Below are 20,716 nucleotides of genomic sequence, written 5' to 3'. Positions count from 1 at the left end.
TAGCCGCGGGAAAATGGCCTGTTGGGCGTTTTGGGGGCTTGTGTGCTCATCTTCTGCAAGGGCCCTATGCCCAGCCTGCTGAAATCCTTTTTGCTAGCGCAGCAAAGAGCTGGAATAACTCAGCCCATGGATCACTTGGGTGTGAAGCTGCTGCTAGGCTCTTTGGAGTGAGAGGAGGTGAGGGAAGAGGTCTCTGATGAGAGAGAAGGGGAAAGGGAAGGGAGGTGACAGAGAAACTGAATTTAAACGGATTAAGCCTGTCTGTCCAAAGCCCTTTGTTTCCTGGCACCTCCCTGGTGTGACTCTCACAGCTGTATTCCATCTGCTGGGGACCTGGTTTTAGGTTCTCTGCCAAGTCAGCATGAAGCTTTACACCTCCTGGGCATTTCCCTGAGCAGCTGGAAGAGGGTCCAGGAGCCAAATCCCCAGGATAGAGAAACCCTTTTGATTTCTCTAATGTCTTTCCTCTCCTCTCTGTAGGTAATGGCCTCATGAATTGATGTCAGCAGCACCACTGCTCAGTGGGTGACAAACGCGGACACATCCACATCAGCCAAGTCTCTTTTCTCACCCTCTCACTTTCGGGATTCCCCTTTTCTTTAGCCCTGGCATCTTGTTTTTCTCCTGGGCAGCCAAAGTGGATGTTTGTACAGGTGGTGGTAGGTGCAAACACGGCTGGGGTCATGCGCTGTGAACTGCCCTTGTAAATAGCAGCGATCAGGAGTATTGCTTGAGGAGGCCTTGAATTACCTGCTTTTTGTCCTCAGCTGGCAGCCCAGAGCATGGGCATGGGGAGGGGGCAGGAAGAGGATGTGCAGTTTTAGGGGAAATTCGGCCTTTGGGCCTGGACTCACAAGTGAAAAGATAAAGTAATACATAAAGTAATATGTAAAGATTTCTGCTGGTCAGCAAAGCGCTTTACTTCCAAGCTCTTTTTAGCTTTTCAAATGTTTTTAAAGCAAAACGACTGGAATTGTGCACAGTGTCCTGGATCCAAACTGTGCACCTTGAAAATGCCAAAATATTTGATTTTTTTTTTTTTTCCAGACTTCAGCCTAACTAGGCCAACGCAACAGTTTCACTATGAATTTCCAGAAAGTTTTGCTTGATCTTCTACTACTTACTTTGCATTTATTTGGTTTTGCCTTCAAACAAAACACAACACCTTCCTTGACCTTAATTCTGGGTTGACCGAGGCGGTGCAGAGTCTGCCGAGGCGGGGACCTGCTGGTGTGCTGCCCCTGCCCGAGTGGGGCAGAGCGCCCGGCTGAGTGCGCGAGTCCCTGCAGGGCTGCTGCTGAGAGGTGCCCACGGCCCCAGAGAGGTGCCCACGGCCCCAGAGAGGTGCCCACGGCCCCAGAGAAGTGCCCACAGCCCCAGAGAGGTGCCCACGGTGTTTTCTGTCTCATCTCCTGCCCCCGTGCCAGGAGCCCAGTGCACACAAACAGTGCCAGGCTCCAGAGAGAAGCACAGCCTGCGAGATAAGCCAGGCAAGGAAAACACATCCATCTTCGTGTCTCTTGGCCTGAGACAGGGTTTAATCTGCTGGCATTTTCCTGGCGTAGGCTCAGGGCGCACCACAACTCACCTGAGGAGCCAGTTGCTGGGGAGCCAGCTCCCATTCCTGGCGAGAGCTGTCAGCCCAATGGGCACAGAGCACAACGGCTTTGAGGAGCTGGTGGTGGAGACATGGGGACGGGTGCTGACCCACGCTGAGCCCCGGTGCAGCGCGGACCCGGCTGCACATCACCAACACTTGTGTTCATCGCACGGAGCACAAGGGCGAGACTCCCTGCCCAGACTCCCTGTGCCCGGCCGTGCACCCGGCAGAGCCCAGTTAAACACCTTCCAGCCGGGACAGCGCAGAAGTGGCGGGGAGATACAGAGCCGAGCAGAGACTTGACTCCAGCCCGCGGCTGCGCGGTGTCTGATAAGGCGCTGCTAGTGCCGTCTTGCAGCGCTCTCGACCTGCCAGCTCTCTGCAAGGGAAACGTCCTGGTGAAACCCCCCCCACCCTTGGCTCCCTCTGATCCCCTCCGAAGCCGAGCTGATGGAATGTCTCCTGGGATGTGATTCCCTCTTGCCTAAGGGGGATTGCGTTAATAAAACCCAGTGTGAAATGCAGAGGCACTGGGGGAGGAGGCAGGCAGGGCTGGTGAGATGAGGCTTCTACGAACAAGTCGTGGGTCTGCTGGAAATGTCCCATCCTGTCCTCTCTCCCTCCCCCTGTCCCCGGAGCTGAGCTGTGGAATTCAAGGTGTGGGTCGAGGCTTTTCTTCACACACATTTCTGCTGAAAGCAACCAAACCCCTCACCTCCCTTCCCCTCCCTCCTCCTCAGCACCTCCCTGGAACAGGTACCATTGACTCCCTGAGACCTTGGGGCAGTAGTGAAGAGAGAGTACTCCCTGCATCTCAGCAGGACCGGGGTGGCCGTGCTCATATGGGGAAGCAGCTGGGCTGGTTGTTTGGTGCTGCATGAGCAGAATCGGCATCTATGGGCATCTGCCCAGCATCAGGGCAGTGTTGTGGGCTCCGACTGAATGAGGCCATGTGCAAGCAGGGAGGATGTGAGCTGGGAGGAACCAACGTCAGGAGAGCGAGTAAACTCCCTCCAGAGGAGATAACAGCACAGATGTGTGTGTTGGGGTTGGTGTGAGTCTCTCTTGGCTCCCATCGGGATGTTTTTGCAGCAGTCAGGCAGCATGCTGTGATTCAGAGCTCAAGCTGCCCTAGATGCTGTGGGGAAGGATGTGTCTGTGACCCACACCACGTTACCACTAACAAATGTCACTGCGATAAAGTGGCTGCCAGACAGTGGCAGAGCTCAGTTCCCGAGATGTTTTTCGATTTTCTCTTGGACCACAATTGCTGAACCAAGACTGCATTATCACAAACTCGGTGTAGAAGCCTGAGATCCAGGGAAGCACCCAGAGACCAAACTGAAGTCTCCAAAGAACCATCTAAAAGGAGCAGCCTGAGAGCTTGCACACATGAATCCAGCACGGCACACACAGTGCCCGGCCTTGGCAGAGAGCTGCTCGGGCCATCAATTTTGCAAAAGCCAGACAAAAAGCTTGCACTGTTCCTATGGAGGAACCTGTGGATGGTTTCTGCATTGAGCCCATCACTCCATGGCGGAGGATGCAGCTGCAAGAAGAGTGTTTCAGCTGAGGAGCTGACAAGCCAGAGTGCACAACTGGGCTTCCATGGGCATTTGCAGGGGAAGCAAGAGGAAGGGGAGATACCACTGGCTTATTCCGTAGAGGAAAGAAAAGACGGGCTCCAGTATTTAGCTGGTGGCTGAGAAGAGATGTTGGAAGCTGACGGCTGGACAGCCTCAGTAGGGCAGGGAGAGCAACGTGGTGATTAAAACTAGTGAGACGCTTCGGAGAGCTGAGACAAAGGACCCCAAATTGCAGGTGGCTGTGATCTGTTTGTATGGAGGCTGTGGTGCCGCACAACATCTCTGGCTGCTGTACGGGCCGTGTCTTTGCTTGGGAAATGGGAGATGGGGGAGGTAGTTACTGTAATGTTCCTGTTCAAAGCAGTAGCTGTTCATGGGTTGGTGCTAAAGCCTCCTAAAAGGTCACGGTTGCCTCTGCCTTCCACACTGACCCCATCCTGGCTTCTGTATTCACTCACATGGTGTTTCACTGCAGACGCCTCGGAGCCACCAGCATTCCTGGAGCTGTGCTTGGGGACCCACCAAGTGCGCTCTCCAGAGGTGAGTGCTGTGGGTCTGCAGCAGAGACGGGAAACCGAGTGCGCCGGCCCTGCTTCTGGGTGTGTGGGTACAAAGGACACTGAACTCCTGAGATGCAGCTGCCACTGAGGAAGAGGAGACTGGGGGAACTTCTCTTTCCACTGTCCCCAGCCGGAGATGAGAGCATCCACATTGCATGTTTGGTCCCTTCCTCCACCCGTGGGTCACCGGGGCAGGTTTCAGCACACAGGTAAATGCAGAGATGTGCCTACACCTGCAGGGACCCATGGGCATGGCTGAGAGAAGCCTCTTCTGACGGGAAGAGCTCTCTGGGAACCCAGAGCAGCGCAGCGTGTGCTCCAGCGCTCAGGCCCTGGGTTCAAAGGGGAACACTCGTGACGTGAATGGATTCAGGTCCAGAGGACCCTTCAGACCGAAAGTGGGCTAGCACGAATGAGTTAAAATCCTTCCGTTTGCTCCGTGAAATTTATTGAAAACTACATTGTTGATCTGCTGAAACTCCACAGCTGTTGAGATTGGCCTCGGGGCAAACCACATCCAAGAAATGGCATGTAGATCCTGGGAGCACAGACTTGAAAGCTGAAACGGCCCTCGGTGGTGCTGCCTCCCGTCCTCGCAGCCGTCCAGCCGTCTGCAGCTCCTCCACTCCGACGCCGCCTGTTTCCCTTCCTCCCTTTTCTCTTGCAGGTCCAGTGACTTCGTTTCACAGCATCATATTTTGGCTAAAAAGAGACGGAGGAAGGATGCAGCTGTGTGCCACGCTGCAGGGCGATGCCATCCGATGTCACCTACCTCTGACGCCACCGCTTTGTTCTCCCTCGGGGGAGCGGCGGTGAGGTGGGACTGCCCAACGCGTGCCCCTTTGCTTACGAAAACAATCTGTGAATTCCTTTTAGTGGTAGCGACTTGCTTGATTTTTTTATATATATGTATTATTTGTCAGTTACAATTTCTGTTTACAAAAAACTTTTTAGGATAAAAAAAAGTAGTGCTTGCATATTTATACCTGGCCTGAAAGCTCCTTATGGACTTCGGAGGCTGGAATCAGCCTCTAGGCACAAGAAAAATTAGGGCTAGACAGAGTACAGAGATTACAATAAAAGCAGGACACAAGAAACCCACTGACTGCATTTCAGTCATAAATGATTCATGGAGTAATTTTGAGTAACAAACACATTGGTAAGAACTGTAGGGCTTTTTTTCTTTTTTTTTGGAGGAGGGGATTGTCCACAAACAAAAATACTGGCTAATTCATCAGACACTTTCTTCTGCTTTGAATAGTTTGCCCAGATCCCTGAGCAACCACCCCGTGCAATTTGCTGTTAACCTAAATAACTTAAATTCAGGTACACCCAGAGCACTGCCCAGATCTGCCCCTGCACGCAGTAATTAGGGTTCTCCAAGCGCAAACCTGCAGCTCGGGAGCAGGAGGCTCCGGCGGCATCTCCAGGTGGCTCCTGCCATTGGTGGCCCGTGGGACCGGGCAGGGACACAGCCCAGCGTGGAAACGGCTTCCGTGGAAATGTCCCACTCGAGGCTGGGAAGTCGACGCCTCGTGGAACTGCAGCCTGGTAACAGCTCTGTCCCCCGACGGAAGGCTGGATATCGCACTCCTCATCTGTGAAATAACCCCTTGCCATCCAAACGCTCGGGGGATTCCTTGATCTCTTTGTAGCCACGTTTCGGCTGCGACAGTGCGAGGATTTAAGCGAGGCAGACTCTGAAGGGGGAGATTATTGTCTGCTCTCAGAGCAATGGGGAGAAGGTAGTTGGAAAAAACAGACCTGCTTTTTACAAACCTTGTCTTACCTGATTCTGCTCCTGGCAGGAGGGAACGCGCAGGCCAGCCAGTGCACCGAGTTATCCAGAAACTACTGTTTTTGAGTAAATCTTTCCAGAATGATTCAGGAATTAGTTACTGTCTTTCAGATTTATATGTCCTGTAATTCAGAATTAACCTTCAAGTGTAGGCAAGCCCTAACTCTGGAGCTATGTAAGGAGGGATCTTCTGAAGCTGGGGAAGAGAGAGAGGCACAACTGAGGCTACTTGATGGAATCCAAGATCAAATTTAGGCTGAAAAATATGAGAATTAGGAAGTTTGGCCAGGGAATTAGTGACAACTGCTGCAGGGATATTTAGATGCCAACCGGGCTGGCTGCACAGCACGGGGGGAGGACGGCTCCAGGGACCCCCCGAGCAGACGTGGGGTGGGTGCTGTGTGCAGGTGGAGCTGTGTACACTCAGCCTCTCAGACAGCCACAATTCATTATCTCATTAGTAAACGCAGGGGAGCCGGGCTCCTCAGCACATACCTGGCCTCCCACAGCACAGAACAACTTTGCGTCTAATTAACCAAATCAAAGGGTCCCCCAGACGCAGCTTAAAGGGACGTGCTCAGCTTGAAACGCGGGCTCCTTCTGTGAGTTGTTCTGAGTGTGGTGGAACTAATGAACCTCCATTTCTCATGGCTGGGGGTCTGACATCCCTGCACCCGTGCAAGTGCATCCTCTCCTCCCCCCAGCGCATGCCCAGGTTCTTCCTACAGCCAGGGACAACCCAGAAGGGACAAAGAGCCTCCATGCGTGGATGGGCTCAAGTGACGGCAGAGAGCTGAGCTCTCACCGGGGTGTTCTCACAGTAAGGGTCTCCTTGAGGTCACCCTTTTCTTCCCTCTTGTCTTTTATTTCTCATGTCTCTAGGACCTGTGTTTCCCCACAAGTGCTCATGGCTTGGAGGGACGGGGCTGCTCGGGGAAGGGAACGCTCTCCCCAGGACATGTGGCTGGGAAAAGGAACAAATGCAGGTGCTGCTGGTGCAGGGGCTTTCCAGTTACATCCTCCTGCTTTTACAGCTGCTTGGCCCCCTCCCCTATTAGCGGGCAAAAGAAGAGGCAAATGCTGAAACTCAAATGCTGCTGTTCCAGCCGCAACCAGAACTGCAGAGCACAGCTCCCGAGCCAGGCGAGTTCCCTGGTGCTGCAGGAGGAAGGATTTGGGGGTGTTACCCCCTCAGGAGACCCAAGTTGTGTTTGTTTGGGGCACAATCCCGTCCCTCAGAAGCAGAGGAGCTGCCGTGCTCCCCCTGCCCGCCCAGCTCCTGCGCCAAGGGGGCGGCTTGCTTTACAAACGCTTTTCTCTGCCCCTCGTGCTGGAAATCTGATTCTACACAAACACTTACACGGGAGCTAATTGCCAGCCCTGTAGTGACTTGGCTCTCTGATTCCTGCCAGTCAATGACCCAGCCCAAGGAGCTGGTTTTCATAACTTGCTGAGTGTATGAACACAGCCCTGGAGACACAACATAGCTGGGATTTTTTTCTATTTTCCTGGACAACTTATGGATCTTTCTCAAGTTTGGAAATTTCTTTCACTCCACAAGGCATAAGGAACATCCAAAGACAGAGCGGACAACCAGGCCTGTCTCAGGGAGACATCAAGCAAACCTGGACCCACAGAAGCCCCAGAGGCCAGCTGGGGTGCCTGGGGAGAGATGATTGTCAAGAAATTGGTTTGAAGGTAAAACTGGCGTCATCCAGCCTGTCTGTTCGTGATTTGAGGGCTCATCATCATCATCTCTCCATGGATTCCTACTTCCCAACAACGTCCACGCCTTGCAAAGGTTTCCTTGATCTGTTGGTTTGTATCCAGAGGGCTGCTGCAAAAATTATTGTGCTGGCCAATGGCTTAGACCACATCATTCCTCCCCACACCCCTCCCTGGCAACCACTTTTGTCTGCCCCAGTTGTGGACGGTTCATCTTCCCCCTCCCAGCCCTTCATTACCCACCTCGCCCCCACCCGTCACCTCCCACGCCACAGAGGCCGCGTCCATCACCCGCTTCCAACAAGCCCCTTCACGCTCTGCCCCACACCTGGCAGAAGGAGCCTCTGAGCATTTGCAAAGCCACCGCATCGCCCTCCTTGAAACTCTGCTTTGTCAGGACACCTGCAGAACCCTTTGCAGCAGAGCTGCTGTGTCCGCCCTGCCTGCGCTGCCTGCGCTGCCTGCACCCACTGCACCCACTGCACCCGCTGCCTGCACCCGCTGCACCTGCTGCCTGCACCCGCTGCCTGCACCCGCTGCACCCGCTGCCTGCACCCGCTGCACCCGCTGCCTGCACCCGCTGCCGTTCCTCCAGCCCTGCCCGCACCCACAGAGCTTCGTCCTCCATCGCAGGGACCTGTGAGGACTCTACAGCACCCTCCTTTGGGCAGGAGCCCCAAACCGAGCTGAGCCACGTTTGGGCCGGTGGCCGCAGCGATGGCGAGTTGCTGCATCTGCAGGTGCTGAATGTGGGCGCAGAGAGGTACCGGGTCACCCGTTCACCCCCAGAGTGTGTGTCTCGTCCCAGCTGGGCTGCAGCAGGGTGGGACAAACTGAAATGCAAAGTCAGACCCGATTTTGGAGGGAGTGGAGCTGTGGTCAGTGTGTCCTGTGGAGGTTAAAGCCACCACACGAGTATAAATCATTGCTCTGCCGGTGCGGCCCCTCCGTTCCGGGGTGCACGGCCCCTCCAGTGACCCCTCCGTTCAAACGGGGCCGTTGAACACGGGTGCGGGGCTCGGGCCGGGCCGTGCGGGGCCAGGCGGGGCAGACCCCGGCACCGGCGGCCCCGGTGGAGCTTGTCGCCCGCTCGGGCAGGGGTCAGTCCGGGCCTCTGTGCTTCACCGGGGCGGGCCCGGCCGGGTGCGGGCACATTGGCCGCTGTTTATTTAGCGGAGATGCTGCGGGTGGGAGCCCAGACGGCGACAGCGAGTCCGTGTGCACCGGGCAGGGGACGGGCGGCAACGGGGCCGCCTCGCTCACAACCCCCACGGTCCCGGTTCAGACAAACACGGCGCTTCCGAAGGACACAGACCCCGCAGCTCCTGCCCGTGTCCGCTCCCGGGCCCGCCCCGGTCCCGCCCCCCACCACCGGCACCGCCGGGCCCGCGGGGCGGGGGCGCCCCCTGGCGGCGGCGGGCGGCGCACAGTCGGTATGGGCGTCGCGGGGGGGGCGGAGTCTCATCTCGCCCTCCTCTGCGCATGCGCCAGACGGAAGGCCCCGCCTGCCCTCAGAGGGGCGGGGCGAGTGGCTTCGGCCTCTCGGCTGAGCATGCGCGCAGCGTCACGTGGTGGCGACGCTTCTTAAGGCGGCGCGTGGGGCGGGGCGGGAGAACAGCGAGACGATGGCGCGAGGCAGCAGGAGCGCGGGACGGCGCGCGGCGGCTCCAGCCCCGGCCCCCGCCAGGTACCGGGAGAGGGAAACCGGGGGTCCCCGGGGCTCTCAGTCTCCGTCCGCTCCCTCTGACTCGGTTCTCTCCGCAGCCCGCCCCCAGCGGCCCCGGTGCCGGCGGCGCAGCCGGCGCAGCCCGGGCTGATGGCGCAGATGGCGAGCACGGCGGCCGGCGTGGCCGTGGGCTCCGCCGTGGGACACGTCGTGGGCAGCGCCCTCACCGGAGCCTTCAGCGGCGGCTCCTCCGAACCGGCCAAGGCGGCGGCTCCCGCGCAGGTGCGAGCGGGGGCGGGTTGGTGTCCTTGTCCTGCCCTTGGGGGCGGCGCGGCTGGGCCGGCAGAGCGGCCGCGGGCAGCGGGGGCGGCCGGTGCCTCCGGGCCGGCCCAGCCGCGCGGTGAAGGGCGCGCAGCGGCCCAAGGTGACGGGGCGAGTCCTGCCGGGGGCGATGAGGAGGGGGCGGCGCTGCCCCCAAACCTCCATCCCTGACCGGGCCCTCCCTGCAGGAGCTCCGGCAGCCCCCCGTGTACCAGTCGCCGTACGGACCCTGCCATTATGAGATGAAGCAGTTCCTGGAATGTGCCACCAACCAGAGCGACCTGACCTTGTGCGAGGGTTTCAACGAGGCTCTGAAGCAGTGCAAGTCCACCAATGGTGAGGCTGCGCCCGGCTGGGCTGGGAACCGCTGCCAGGGGACGCCCGAGAGGGTTCAGGGGTTGCAGAAGCAATCTGCTGGAGTTATAGTGCCCTTCAAGGCTTTAAATAGGAAGCAGTCCTGCCTTTTTACCCTGGACTGCAGAAGGGAACTGGAAAGGGCAGGAAAAATGGTCCTGACAGTGTCTCCGTGAAGGTGAGGGGGCTGTGGGTACATTCTTCGAGGTTTCTCTCTTGCTGCGGTGGGAAACCTGACGCTTCCTGGCTTGACTGCCTGATTCTGTTAAAAGCAGATGTCAGTAGTTTTGTCTTGACCTGGTCAGTGTAGCTCAGAGTGTTTGACTCCAGCTGCTGGAACATGCACCTAATGCTGAACTTGTGTTTTCTCCCGTGCAGGTGTTTCTTCTCTCCTGTGAAGAATCTGCCCCCTTATAGGGATGAGGGGTCTGGTGTAGAGCCCTGCTGTCCGCAGGGAACAGAAGGACGGACGGGGTGAGCTGGAGGGAGCAGACTGACCAGACAGGAGTCTTCTAGTGGTAATTCACTTCAGGACTAGTAGGGAAGGAAAGGAATGGTTGGACCCGTGGGATATTGGAATTCAGATAGTTCTGTATTCATTACAGGTGAATAAAGGAGTTTATTCAGACCTATTGCTGTGCATGCTGTTAATTTAATTCTAAAGCTAAAGTTAAACTACCAAAATGTTAACAGTGTCAGCCACTTAAAGGACAAGGCACAATAGTGTATTTCCTGCAAACAGGAGGTGCAGCCAGCAAGGACTGTGCCTGTGTGACCAGGCAAGTGCAGATCCACAGCTGGGCAGACGCTGGACTGGCTGCACTCCAGACAGAGGAGAGGCTGGAGACGTAGTCTGAGATGTGTCCTACAGAGTTTTCAGTGACTAATTCTTTTTTCTGTCAATACACTCTTGAGGAGCTGTTCTGACCCTGGAGCTAAGAGACTGTGACTTGCCTGGCTGTGTGACGCAGGTACGGTGGGCTGATCTTACTGAACAGCCTCTTAGTGTGTTATGCAATGTTCTCAAGGTCACCAGCATCAGGTGAAGTTCGGAGCCGCTTTCCTCCTGCAGTCGCTACAGCAGAACAGGCTCACGAGTGCTGCCTGCGGACTGGCCATTGTTGGGCCTTGGAGCTGCTGTATTGCAGTTGTGTCTGCTGCTGTTTGGTGCTGGGAATGTTTCAGGTTAGGAGTGGGGATGAACATTTTGATTTGGGGAAAATGGTTCTGAAGTGTCTTTGTCTTTCAACTTCATTTCATCAAAATGAGTAGGCAAAAGCAGAGAGCTGGCCTCTGCTGTTCCCCTTCCACAAACTTGCCCTGGTCACAAAGGGAAAGAGCTGGAGGTCACAGCTGAGTCACCAGAGGATATTTTGGCCATGAACTCTCACCAAGTTTGTGAGGGTTGAGAAATCCCCAGGGCTGACGCATGTTAGTAGTCAGAGCTGGGAATCTGATTCAAATAGCAGAGGGAGCAAAGGCTCAGGATCATGTGAGTGGCGGCTTCAGCCATGAGTGTCTGGGGTCGGGCAAAGGCTCTCGGCCAACTGGGCAAGGTCAGGACAGGGTCTGCTCATTCCACCAGCCACAGATATCTGCTCTCTGGAGCTGAGGGCCAGGAGTTGGGCCAGGGCACTGGGCCCACACATCTGGGAGCAGAAGAGCTCTGCTGGCAGCTGCCCCTCTGCCCCACAGCTCTCCTGGTTGTGTCCAGACAAGCAGAGTCCCTCCCAGACTGCCCAGAGCTGCCAGGCTGGGAACTCATCCTGCCTCTGGCCTCCCTCCCCGCACTTACAGTAACTCAGCTCTGCTGGGATGGTTGTCCTCTGGGATTCATTGTGTAGGGGTTAAAGATCTGTCTCTTTTTTTGAAACAGATGAGGCAAAGGCTGCTGATGTGCCATGGCAGAGCTCTCCTGCCCTGTTCCTGGGCATTGCTGTGCATCACAGTGCCGTGTCCGTCCCTGCCCTCATGGGGTGACCTCTTGGTGCTGATGAAGATGGTCCAGGTGACCAGCTGGCCCAGAGCAGAGGCAAAGCTGATGCTTTCCCCATGTACCTCTATATATCACCATAACGAACATGGCACTGCTCTGAATTGCAGACTTTTTGCAGTCTTGGTGTGTTTCCTGCCCCCTCGTTGGTCCTGTACCTCGTCTGGGCTGTGATGGTGCCAGATCTGCCCACACTGCTCCTAGCAGAGTGCAGTGGTGCTGCAAGGGCAGCTGTGGTCTCATCTGTGAGATGCCACTGGAAAGGCCTTCCTCAGGACCCTGCCTGCTCCCGTCCTACTCTGGAGCACAAGGCGGGGGGTTTGCAGCCTGGGGGCAGCTGTGGCAGCTGTACCTGCGCTACAGAGCAGGAGGAAGCCATGGAGCTCAGCAGCAAATGTGGGGTGGGTGGCAGTGAGTCCTGGTCTGTGTTGTGCCCTGGCCTCATGGGGTAGCTGTGCTTGGACAATGATGTCTCAGTCTGGGAGAAAACCTGCTTCACTTGGGTGAGTTCCTTCTGTTCACTGAGCACCTCTCACACCTCATGCTGGTGGAACAGGGCGAGCATGGGGCTGGGCTGTGTGGGTAACGGCTTTTGTTAGACCAGCTGACAGACAATGAGGAAAAAATAGGCGAGCTGTTGGGTGCCGCAGCCTGTGCTCAGACGCTGCAGCACAGCAGGTGTCCGGCTTGCTGCGGCCTGTGCTGGTGTGATGGCGGTGCTTCAGAGACACAGTGCTGGGGTGCTCTAAGGAGACAGAGCTCTGCCTCAGCTCCATTTTCCCTCAAACCCAGAGCGTGCACTGGGCAAGACACGTCAGGAACCCCTTGCCAACATCTTTGCCTTGGGGACACCTTGGGTGTGGAGCTGGGTGCTGCAGGGGGCATGGAAAGGGCTGTCGCTGGATGGTGATGGGGTGGCACTGGGGGCATGAGCTTGTCTGTGGAGGGCAGGAGGTACCTGCTGGGTACGTGGCACTGCAGAATCACTGCCAGCCACCCTGCTGCCAAGGGCTAGGGGGTGCAGAGATGTGCTGGGGGGTGACCAGCCCCTGACTGTGGCTGGCTGCATAATTGCGTGACTCTGGCCCTGCGACGGGTGCTAGAGACAGGAGAGGCTTCATGCCCCGTCAGTCTGGCAGCACTTTGCAGTAACGCTCTGCTGTCTTTCTGCACGAGGCACTGGCTGTGCTGCAGCCCTGGCTCGCTGCACGGGCTCCCCTGGGAGACGTCTCCTGGCAGGTGACTTTGACTGTTTGCCTGGGGCTGCTGGTTCTGAGGTGGCCCTGGCGAAGTGGCAGCTCTCCCAGCCTGTGCCATGGGGCAGCTGGTCTTGTCACGGCCATGGAGCTGCCTGGAGAAGGGAGCAGCAGCTTTCCTTCTGCAATGAGACAGCTGCTGGGGGACTCCGGCACGTTCTGTCATTGTCCCTGGTGCCACCACATCTTCAGCAAGGTGCAGTTCAGGCTCCTGGCCCCCTGTGCATCAGCTGGCAGAGGGACCGAGGCAGGAAGGACATGGTCAGCGATGCCCTCACACCGTACCCCGTGCCCAGGGCAGAGCGCAGTGGGGTGGGCTGTGTGTGCATCTGTGCACTTGGAGGAAATGGCCAAGCCTGGGCTGAAGGTGGGTGGTGGGTCACAATGCTCATCTCTCGCCCCACTGCTTCCAGCCCCTGCCTGAAGCCCAGCTGCAGCAATGCAAGCAACGCGGGAGCTGGTGTCCCCAAGCCCCCTGTGTCATTTACATACGCCTCGCCGGAGCCAGCGGCACAGCAACCAGGGCTCGTGCAGCACCGCAGACCCTCTCCAAAATAGCCTCCCTCCCTTTGTCCTACCATGGCCCTGGGCTTCATGGTCCTGCTCCTGGCAGGGGCGGTGGGGACAGGTAAGGGTGGTGTGGCTGAGCGAGCTGCTGTCTGGGGGTGGCACTGGGGGATGGCGGGCAGGACTGGGCTGTGCGTGGCGGATGCTTGTCTGAGCAGGGCGGTTTGCTCCAGGGCTGTGCGGTGTGATGAGCAGGATGGAGGTTGGGGAATGGGGTTGCCTCAAGGGAGCAGGGGGAAGTTTTGGGGCTGGGGGCGATGTGGGACATGGCTCAGCCTGCCAGTAACTGCATCCTTGGTGTGTGCAGCTTCCAGGGCTCAGCCTGTGCTGACCCAGCCACCCGCCGTGTCGGTGCTGCCCGGGCAGACCGCCCGGCTGTCCTGCACCCTGAGCCCCCAGTACAACATCAGCCATTTTGGCATCTCCTGGTGGTACCAGCAGCGCCCGGGGCAATCCCTGCGCTATCTGCTCTACTACAACTCCGAGCAAGACAAGCACAAACCCGCCAACATTCCCGACCGCTTCTCTGCAACCAAAGACCTCGGCCGCAATGCCTGCATCCTCACCATCGCGTCCGCCCGCAATGAAGACAATGGCAGCTACTACTGCTCCCTGTCACAGGCCTTCAAGTGGTTTTAAAAACACAAAAGAAAAACTTTTGGCTTTTCCCTTGCAATCCTGATGCCAAGCCCTCAGCAGGGAGAACAGCAACCCTAGGAGGGGTGGAAAAAGATCCTCTCACATGCTTGAGCAAGCCTAGCAGCGCTGCGTTGTCCTTTGAGGTGCAACAACCTCCTCTTCCACCCCAAACCTCCAACATGGAGCACTGGGCAGCCTCACACGGTGTGAGAGCTGCCAGGGCTCAGCCCAGGATCTCCCGCTGTGGTGGGAGGATGACAAGCTCTGCTGTGGCCGGGTGTCCTGGGCTCTTCTGGCACTGGGCACAATGTGGGCTTGGGCTTGTTCCCAGCTTTGGCTTCTGCACCGCTGGGCTCACCTGACAATAAACGTTAATGCTTAGCCCCATGGCTTGTGTCACTTGTATCACACATGTGGTGTCCTGAGGAGCCATATACAAAGGGTGAGTGTCACGAGGATGGAGCCAGGCTCTTCTCGGTGACAAACAATGGTAAGACAAGGGGTAATGGGTTTAAGCTGGAACATAAGCAGTTCCACTTAAACTTGAGAAGAAACTTCTTCTCAGTGAGGGTGGCAGAGCCTGGCCCAGGCTGCCCAGGGAGGTTGTGGAGTCTCCTACTCTGCAGACATTCCAACCCGCCTGGACACCTTCCTGTGTAACCTCATCTGGGTGTTCCTGCTCCATGGGGGGATTGCACTGGATGAGCTCCCGAGGTCCCTTCCAACCCCTGACATCCTCTGATTCTGTGATTCTAAGGTGTCGTGCCCGAGGTGCCAGGTCAGCAGGGTGACCCAAGGGCGCTGTGGCAGGGGGTTTGGGGGAATCTCTTGGGGCTGGATGGGGCTGTGTCACCCACGCCGGGCAGAGACCCGCGGTGCCCTGCCAGGGGAGCTCTGTTCCCCCTGTCACCAGCTCCTGTCTCCCCCGTGTCCCCTCAGCGGCTCCTCACGGCCCCGACGCCCCCTGCTGCCATCTCCCCTCAACCCCGGCGACCCCCAGAACTTCTGAGAGGAAAAGGACACGTTTAAACATACCGGCATCGGTGGGTACTTTATATGAACATTTTCACGCAGAAAGATAATGCATTTTTGCAAAAAATTGTTACAGGTTTCATTGGTAACAAGGGGAAACACCCCAATGCGTTTGGCGTCCGCATTGCGCATGCTCAGCACTGCAGCGGGTCTTAGGACCCTTCCCAGGCGTCGGCGTCACGTGGGGAGCTGCTGGCGCTGCCATTGGGTTGGGGGACAAGAAAAAGAGACGTGTCACTTCCTGGTTACCGCAGCGCGTCACAGTAACGGGTGAGCGGGGCCTGGGGCCGGGGTCGCCTCTCCCCCTGCACCGCCCGCCGGGGAGCGGCCGCGGGCTCAGCGTGGGGCGGCGGCCCGGCCCGGCCCGGCCCGGCCCACCCCACCCCGCCCCACCCCACCCACCCCGCTCCGCCGCCTTGGTCTCTGCCGGACAGCGCGGCAGTGAGGGCGCCCGGCGGGCCGGCTGTGCGGGGCAGCTCGGGCGCGCTGAGGGGCTGCTCCCTCAAAGCTGGATCTGAAAGAAATCCCCGCCGGGCCTGGAGTGGTTTACCAGACTTTGCAAACGCCTTGGAGTGGCAAAAAGGTTTTGTGCTGCTGTGTTAAATTAAGGCTCTCTCTTTCCTCCTGCCGCGGGCAAAGCTGGCGTTGGTGCTGGGGACACTGGCATCCCGCACCGGTGCAGCGGTGTGCCCGTGAGGGTCAAGGTAACAGCAAGGAATCTCAGCTCATCACAAAGATCAACAGAGCGTTTTCTTTCCAGGAACACCATCCCTTCCTTTGTCCTGGTGGATATCGAGGCTTCCACAGTTGTGACTTACGTATACCAGCTAATCGAGGGTGATGTGAAAGCAGAAAGAATTGAGTTCAAGAAGTACTGAATCATGGGCACACCTGCTTGCTGGCTTCTCACCGCCCTTCATTCCTTCTCTTGCAGTGAAGTCGAAGCGGGGGCAGGCCGCGGGGGGGTGCTGCTGCTGCAGCCTTGGGCTGAACCAGCCACAGCGCTTTATTGCCAGTGAGCTTGTAAAACCAAACCAAACAAACCACCGCATTAGCCTTGGTTCCCAGCCAGAACTTGAAACAGAAGAAACTGCTGATTAAGAGAAGGAGGCCCATGGAAAATACCCTGTCTTTAAGGAGGAGCTGCTGTGTTCCTGGCCTAAGGGAGTCACAGAGTGTGGTGGTGGTAGCTTAGAGTTGAACTTACGTAAAATGAACATAAAATAATAAATCCATGTCTTCATGTGCCTGGGACCTATTCATTATTCTTCTAAAAGGTGCAGAGGAGCTGGAATGTGGTGTGAGAGCTGAAAGGGACCTGCTGTTTGCTTCCTCATACTCAGTCCTGAAACCTTGCAGAGGCTGTCAGGGACCCGTGGACTCTAACTGGTCCAGCAGAGCCAACACACCTCCAGCTCAGGGGCATCACGGGCCCAGCGGTGCTGCTGAGAAGCAGCAGGGTCTGTCCTGCTGGCCCCAGAGATGCCGGGGCACCCATGGGCAGTGGGGTGCATGGCTGTCAGGGGATGCTGGTGAGGCACTGCAGCTTGTGCTGGGCTGGCTGTGGGTGCAGAGAAATGCCCAGGGCAGGAGGGGAATGGGAGCGTGGCTGGAGAAGCTGTGCAGAGGGATGCTCTGAGGGTTGGTGGTGGGTCGCAGGTGGGCTGAGGTGGCTGCAGAAGACACTTCAGCAGGGCAGGGTAGCAAAACATTCCTGCTATCCTCTGGCATGTACCCTGGCTGATGTTGTCTTTACCTAAACCAGATCGCGTTTGTGTGGAGCCCTCAATCCAGCTGGTCACAGTCTTGTGGCTCCTGAGAGCAACCCAGGTGTGGTGTCTGGTGGGAGGCTGGACTCGGTGTTGCCAGCCTAGTGGCCCGTGGAGATAGCAGCCCAGGTGCCCAGGATCTTGGTGCCTCTGGTGGGCTAGAGACCTGCCTGCAGTGTTCGGGGAGCACCGGACCAGGAGCTTCCAGCGAATGTTTGGGGTCCATTTACATGGAGCAGCTGTACCCAGGTGGATGGGGACTTAAGAGGGAGTTGGGGTCCACAGCACAGCCCCATCATCATGGGGACACAGAACTGGTGGGATCGCACCAGGCCTGAGTCCCTCTGCTCCTCATGGTGCTCAACCACAGCTCAGGTGACACCTCCAGACTCACTGTACCTGGCCAGGGACTCTGAGCACAGGGGTTCTGTCCCCATCCCACTGCCCGGGGAGGTCTGTGTCCATGGGGCACTGGCTGACCCCCATCTTCTCCCCTCTCTCCTCTCCCTCTCCAGGTTCCCTGGTCCAGGCAGCGCTGACTCAGCCGCCCTCGGTGACCACGACCCTGGGAGGAACCGCCCAGATCACCTGCTCTGGGATTAGCAGTGACAGCTGGTATGGTGCTGGCTGGTTCCAGCAGAAGGTCCCTGGCACTGGCCCTGTCACCGTGATCTACAATAACAACAAGAGACCCTCGGGCATCCCTTCGCGATTCTCTGGAACCCAGTCTGGCTCCACGGCCACGTTAACCATCACTGGGGTCCAAGCTGAGGACGAGGCTGTCTATTACTGTGGTGCCTGGGACAGCAGCAGTGGTGGCTTCAGTGTCTGGGAACCATGAGGAATAGCAAGCAGGACACTCTCCAAAGTGAAAGGAAGGTTTTCAGCCCTTCTCCCTGCTGCAGCTGGTGGTGCACCAGGAGCCCTGAGCATCAGGGATCCTTGGTGAGACCAGTGTGCTGTCGTGCCACCTGAATGTGGGGCCATCAGCACCCGTGACTCCTCAGTGTAACCCTGGCTGTGTCACCCAGCAGGTGAAGCAGGGTGTGAGAAGCAGCCCCTGCTCAGGGAGCTGGGAGGGAGGTTGGGAGAGATGTGCAGGCAGAATCCAGCCCTTGAACATGGGGTCAGAGTTCCACAAGGGACTGTGCCCTGGCCAGGAATGGGTTTGAGAGGATCTGCAGCACAGCCCCATCGTCGTGGGGACACAGAGCTGCTGGGATCACACCATGGCCTGATTCCCTCTGCTCCTCATGGTGCTCGCCCACGGCTCAGGTGACACCTCCAGACTTGCTGTACCTGGCTGCGGCTCTCTGGGTACAGGGGTCCTGTCCCCATCCTGCTGCACAGGGAGGTCTGTGCCCCTGGGGCACTGGCTGAGCCCCCCTTCTCCCCTCTCTCCTCTCCCTCTCCAGGTTCCCTGGTCCAGGCAGTGCTGACTCAGCCGCCCTCGGTGTCCACGACCGTGGGAGGAACCGTCCGGATCACCTGCTCTGGGGGCAGCAGCAGTAGCAATGCTGGCTGGTTCCAGCAGAAGGTCCCTGGCACTGCCCCTGTCACTGTGATCTACAGTAGCAACCAGAGACCCTCGGGCATCCCTTCGCGATTCTCCGGAACCAAGTCTGGCTCCACGGCCACGTTAACCATCACTGGGGTCCAAGCCGAGGACGAGGCTGTCTATTACTGTGGTGGCTGGGACAGCAGCAGCAATGCTGTTAAGAGTCACACAGAGAGATGTGAAAGTGAGGTATACAGGAGTTCAAAACTGAGGTTTTCTGCCTTTCTTCTTCATGCCTGAACAGAGCTGTGGGGCTGGGATAGGTGCCCGTCCAAGGACATAACTGTGAGTGTCGTCCCGACTGTACCATGCTGTGCTGAAGGTCACTCTGGGGCCAGGGGCACTTCGTTTCTGTCCCTACTGAAGGCAAAGCGTTGCCTTGTCCCCAGCCCCACTGCTCTTGCTCCTTGCAGCTCCATCCTCTTCCTCCTCTTGCTGCTGGAGTTGTGTGGGTGCTGGAATGCTCCAGCTTAGAGCAGGGCTCTGCTTCCCATAATGTGCCCATAACCCAACGGGGTCCCTTTTCCAACTCCGGCCCTACCTGTCCCTGCTTCTGCCCACTCTCCTCACGGGACCATGGCCCTCTGGCCTTGGGCTCTCTGTGTGTTGCTCTGGGTCTCTGTATGGCATTGGGAGCTTATGGAACAGGGGTCCCATCCCTGTTATGCAGCCTGGGAAGGTCTGTGCTCCTGGGGCACTGGCTGACCCCCATCTTCTCCCCTCTCTCCTCTCCCTCTCCAGGTTCCCTGGTCCAGGCAGCGCTGACTCAGCCGCCCTCGGTGTCCATGACCCTGCGTGGGACGGCCCAGATCACCTGCTCTGGGCTTGACAGCAGCTATGCTTATGCTGGCTGGTACCAGCAGAAGGTCCCTGGCACTGGCCCTGTCACTGTGATCTACGATAGCAACAAGAGACCCGCGGGCATCCCTTCGCGATTCTCTGGAACCCAGTCTGGCTCCACGGCCACGTTAACCATCACTGGGGTCCAAGCCGAGGACGAGGCTGTCTATTACTGTGGGAGCTACGACGGCAGCAGCAGTGGCTTTGGTGTCTGGGAACAATGAGGAATAGCAAGCAGGACACTGTCTCCAGAGTAAGAGGAAGGTTTTCAGCCCTTCTCCCTGCTGCAGCTGGTGGTGCACCAGGAGCCCTGAGCATCAGGGATTCTTGGTGAGACCAGTGTGCTGTTGTGCCACCTGAATATGGGGCCATCAGCACCAGTGACTCCTCAGTGTAACCCTGGCTGTGTCACCCAGCAGGTGAAGCAGGGTGTGAGAAGCAGCCCCTGCTCAGGGAGCTGGGAGGGAGGTTGGGAGAGATGTGCAGGCAGAATCCAGCCCTTGAACATGGTGTCAGAGTTCCACAAGGGGCCGTGCCTTGGCCAGGAAGGGGTTTGAGAAGGAGTGGGGATCTGCAGCACAACCCCATTGTCAGGGTGAATCAGAGCTGGTGAGATCGCACCATGGCCCGAGTTCCTCTGCTCCTCATGGTGCTCGCCCACGGCTCAGGTGACACCTCCAGACTTGCTGTACCTGGCTGTCGCTCTCTGGGCACAGGGGTCCTGTCCCCATCCTGCTGCACAGGGAGGTCTGTGCCCCTGGGGCACTGGCTGACCCCCTTTCTCCCATCTCTCCTCTCCCTCTCCTGGTTCCCTGGTCCAGGCAGCACTGACTCATCTGTCCTTGGTGTCCACTACCCTGGGGGAAACCGCCCGGATCAGCTGCTCTGGGAGCAGCAACTACTATGGATGGTACCAGCAGAAGGTCCCTGGCACAGCCCCTGTCACTGTGATCTATAATGGCAACCAGAGACCCTCAGGCATCCCTTCGCGATTCTCCGGAACCAAGTCTGGATCCACAGCCACATTAACCATCACTGGGGTCCAAGCCAAGGACGAGGCTGTCTATTACTGTGGTGGCTGGGACAGCAGCAGTGACGCTGTTAGAGTCACGCAGAGAGATGTGAAAGTGAGGTATACAGGAGTTCAAAACTGAGGTTTTCTGCCCTTCTTCTTCATGCCTGAGCAGAGCGTCGACTCAGCCACCCTCGATGTCCATGACCCTGGGAGGAACCGTCCAGATCACCTGCTCTGGGAGCAGCAGCTACTATGGCTGGTACCAGCAGAAGGTCTCTGGCACAGCCCCTGTCACTGTGATCTACGATAACAACAAGAGGCCCTCGGGCATCCCTTCGCGATTCTCTGGAACCAAGTCTGGCACCACGGCCACATTAACCATCACTGGGGTCCAAGCCGAGGACGAGGCTGTCTATTACTGTGGTGGCTGGGACAGC

General features: G+C 57.7%; 2 protein-coding genes across 3 annotated transcripts; both read left to right on the top strand.

The window, feature by feature from the left end:
• The first annotated feature begins 8,837 nt into the window (after positions 1–8,837).
• Positions 8,838–10,242, top strand: CHCHD10 (coiled-coil-helix-coiled-coil-helix domain containing 10). Its single transcript, XM_082066152.1, has 4 exons — positions 8,838–8,956; positions 9,034–9,217; positions 9,445–9,592; positions 9,989–10,242. Exons 1-4 carry the CDS (start codon positions 8,895–8,897, stop codon positions 10,006–10,008), a joined length of 414 nt encoding a protein of 137 aa, XP_081922278.1. The 5' UTR covers positions 8,838–8,894; the 3' UTR covers positions 10,009–10,242.
• Positions 10,243–10,671: 429 nt separating this feature from the next.
• VPREB3 (V-set pre-B cell surrogate light chain 3) lies at positions 10,672–14,420 on the top strand. 2 transcript variants are annotated; one of them, XM_082066055.1, is made up of 3 exons: positions 10,672–10,795; positions 13,273–13,487; positions 13,734–14,420. In XM_082066055.1, the coding sequence occupies exons 2-3, from the start codon at positions 13,439–13,441 to the stop codon at positions 14,063–14,065; spliced, it is 381 nt and encodes a 126-aa protein (XP_081922181.1). In that variant the 5' UTR covers positions 10,672–10,795; positions 13,273–13,438; the 3' UTR covers positions 14,066–14,420. The 2 variants fall into 2 exon arrangements, with proteins under 2 accessions (XP_081922181.1, XP_081922180.1); XM_082066054.1 differs by lacking the exon at positions 10,672–10,795 and having other exon boundaries at positions 12,785–13,487.
• Positions 14,421–20,716: the final 6,296 nt, after the last annotated feature.

This window comes from Streptopelia decaocto (genome assembly GCF_964273445.1).
Source record: "Streptopelia decaocto genome assembly, chromosome: 15".
NCBI lineage: Eukaryota > Metazoa > Chordata > Aves > Columbiformes > Columbidae > Streptopelia > Streptopelia decaocto.
Note: the sequence above shows the minus strand (reverse complement) of the source record. Positions and strands in the feature narration are given on the sequence as shown.

Bases quoted from the DNA above. Each gene is read 5' to 3' on its own strand.
- CHCHD10 (XM_082066152.1), top strand. From the start codon at position 8,895: ATGGCGCGAGGCAGCAGGAGCGCGGGACGGCGCGCGGCGGCTCCAGCC. The intron at 8,957-9,033 runs GTACCGGGAGAG...TTCTCTCCGCAG, and splicing joins CCAGCCCCGGCCCCCGCCAG to CCCGCCCCCAGCGGCCCCGG. The intron at 9,593-9,988 runs GTGAGGCTGCGC...TCTCCCGTGCAG, and splicing joins GCAGTGCAAGTCCACCAATG to GTGTTTCTTCTCTCCTGTGA.
- VPREB3 (XM_082066055.1), top strand. From the start codon at position 13,439: ATGGCCCTGGGCTTCATGGTCCTGCTCCTGGCAGGGGCGGTGGGGACA. The intron at 13,488-13,733 runs GTAAGGGTGGTG...TGGTGTGTGCAG, and splicing joins GGCAGGGGCGGTGGGGACAG to CTTCCAGGGCTCAGCCTGTG.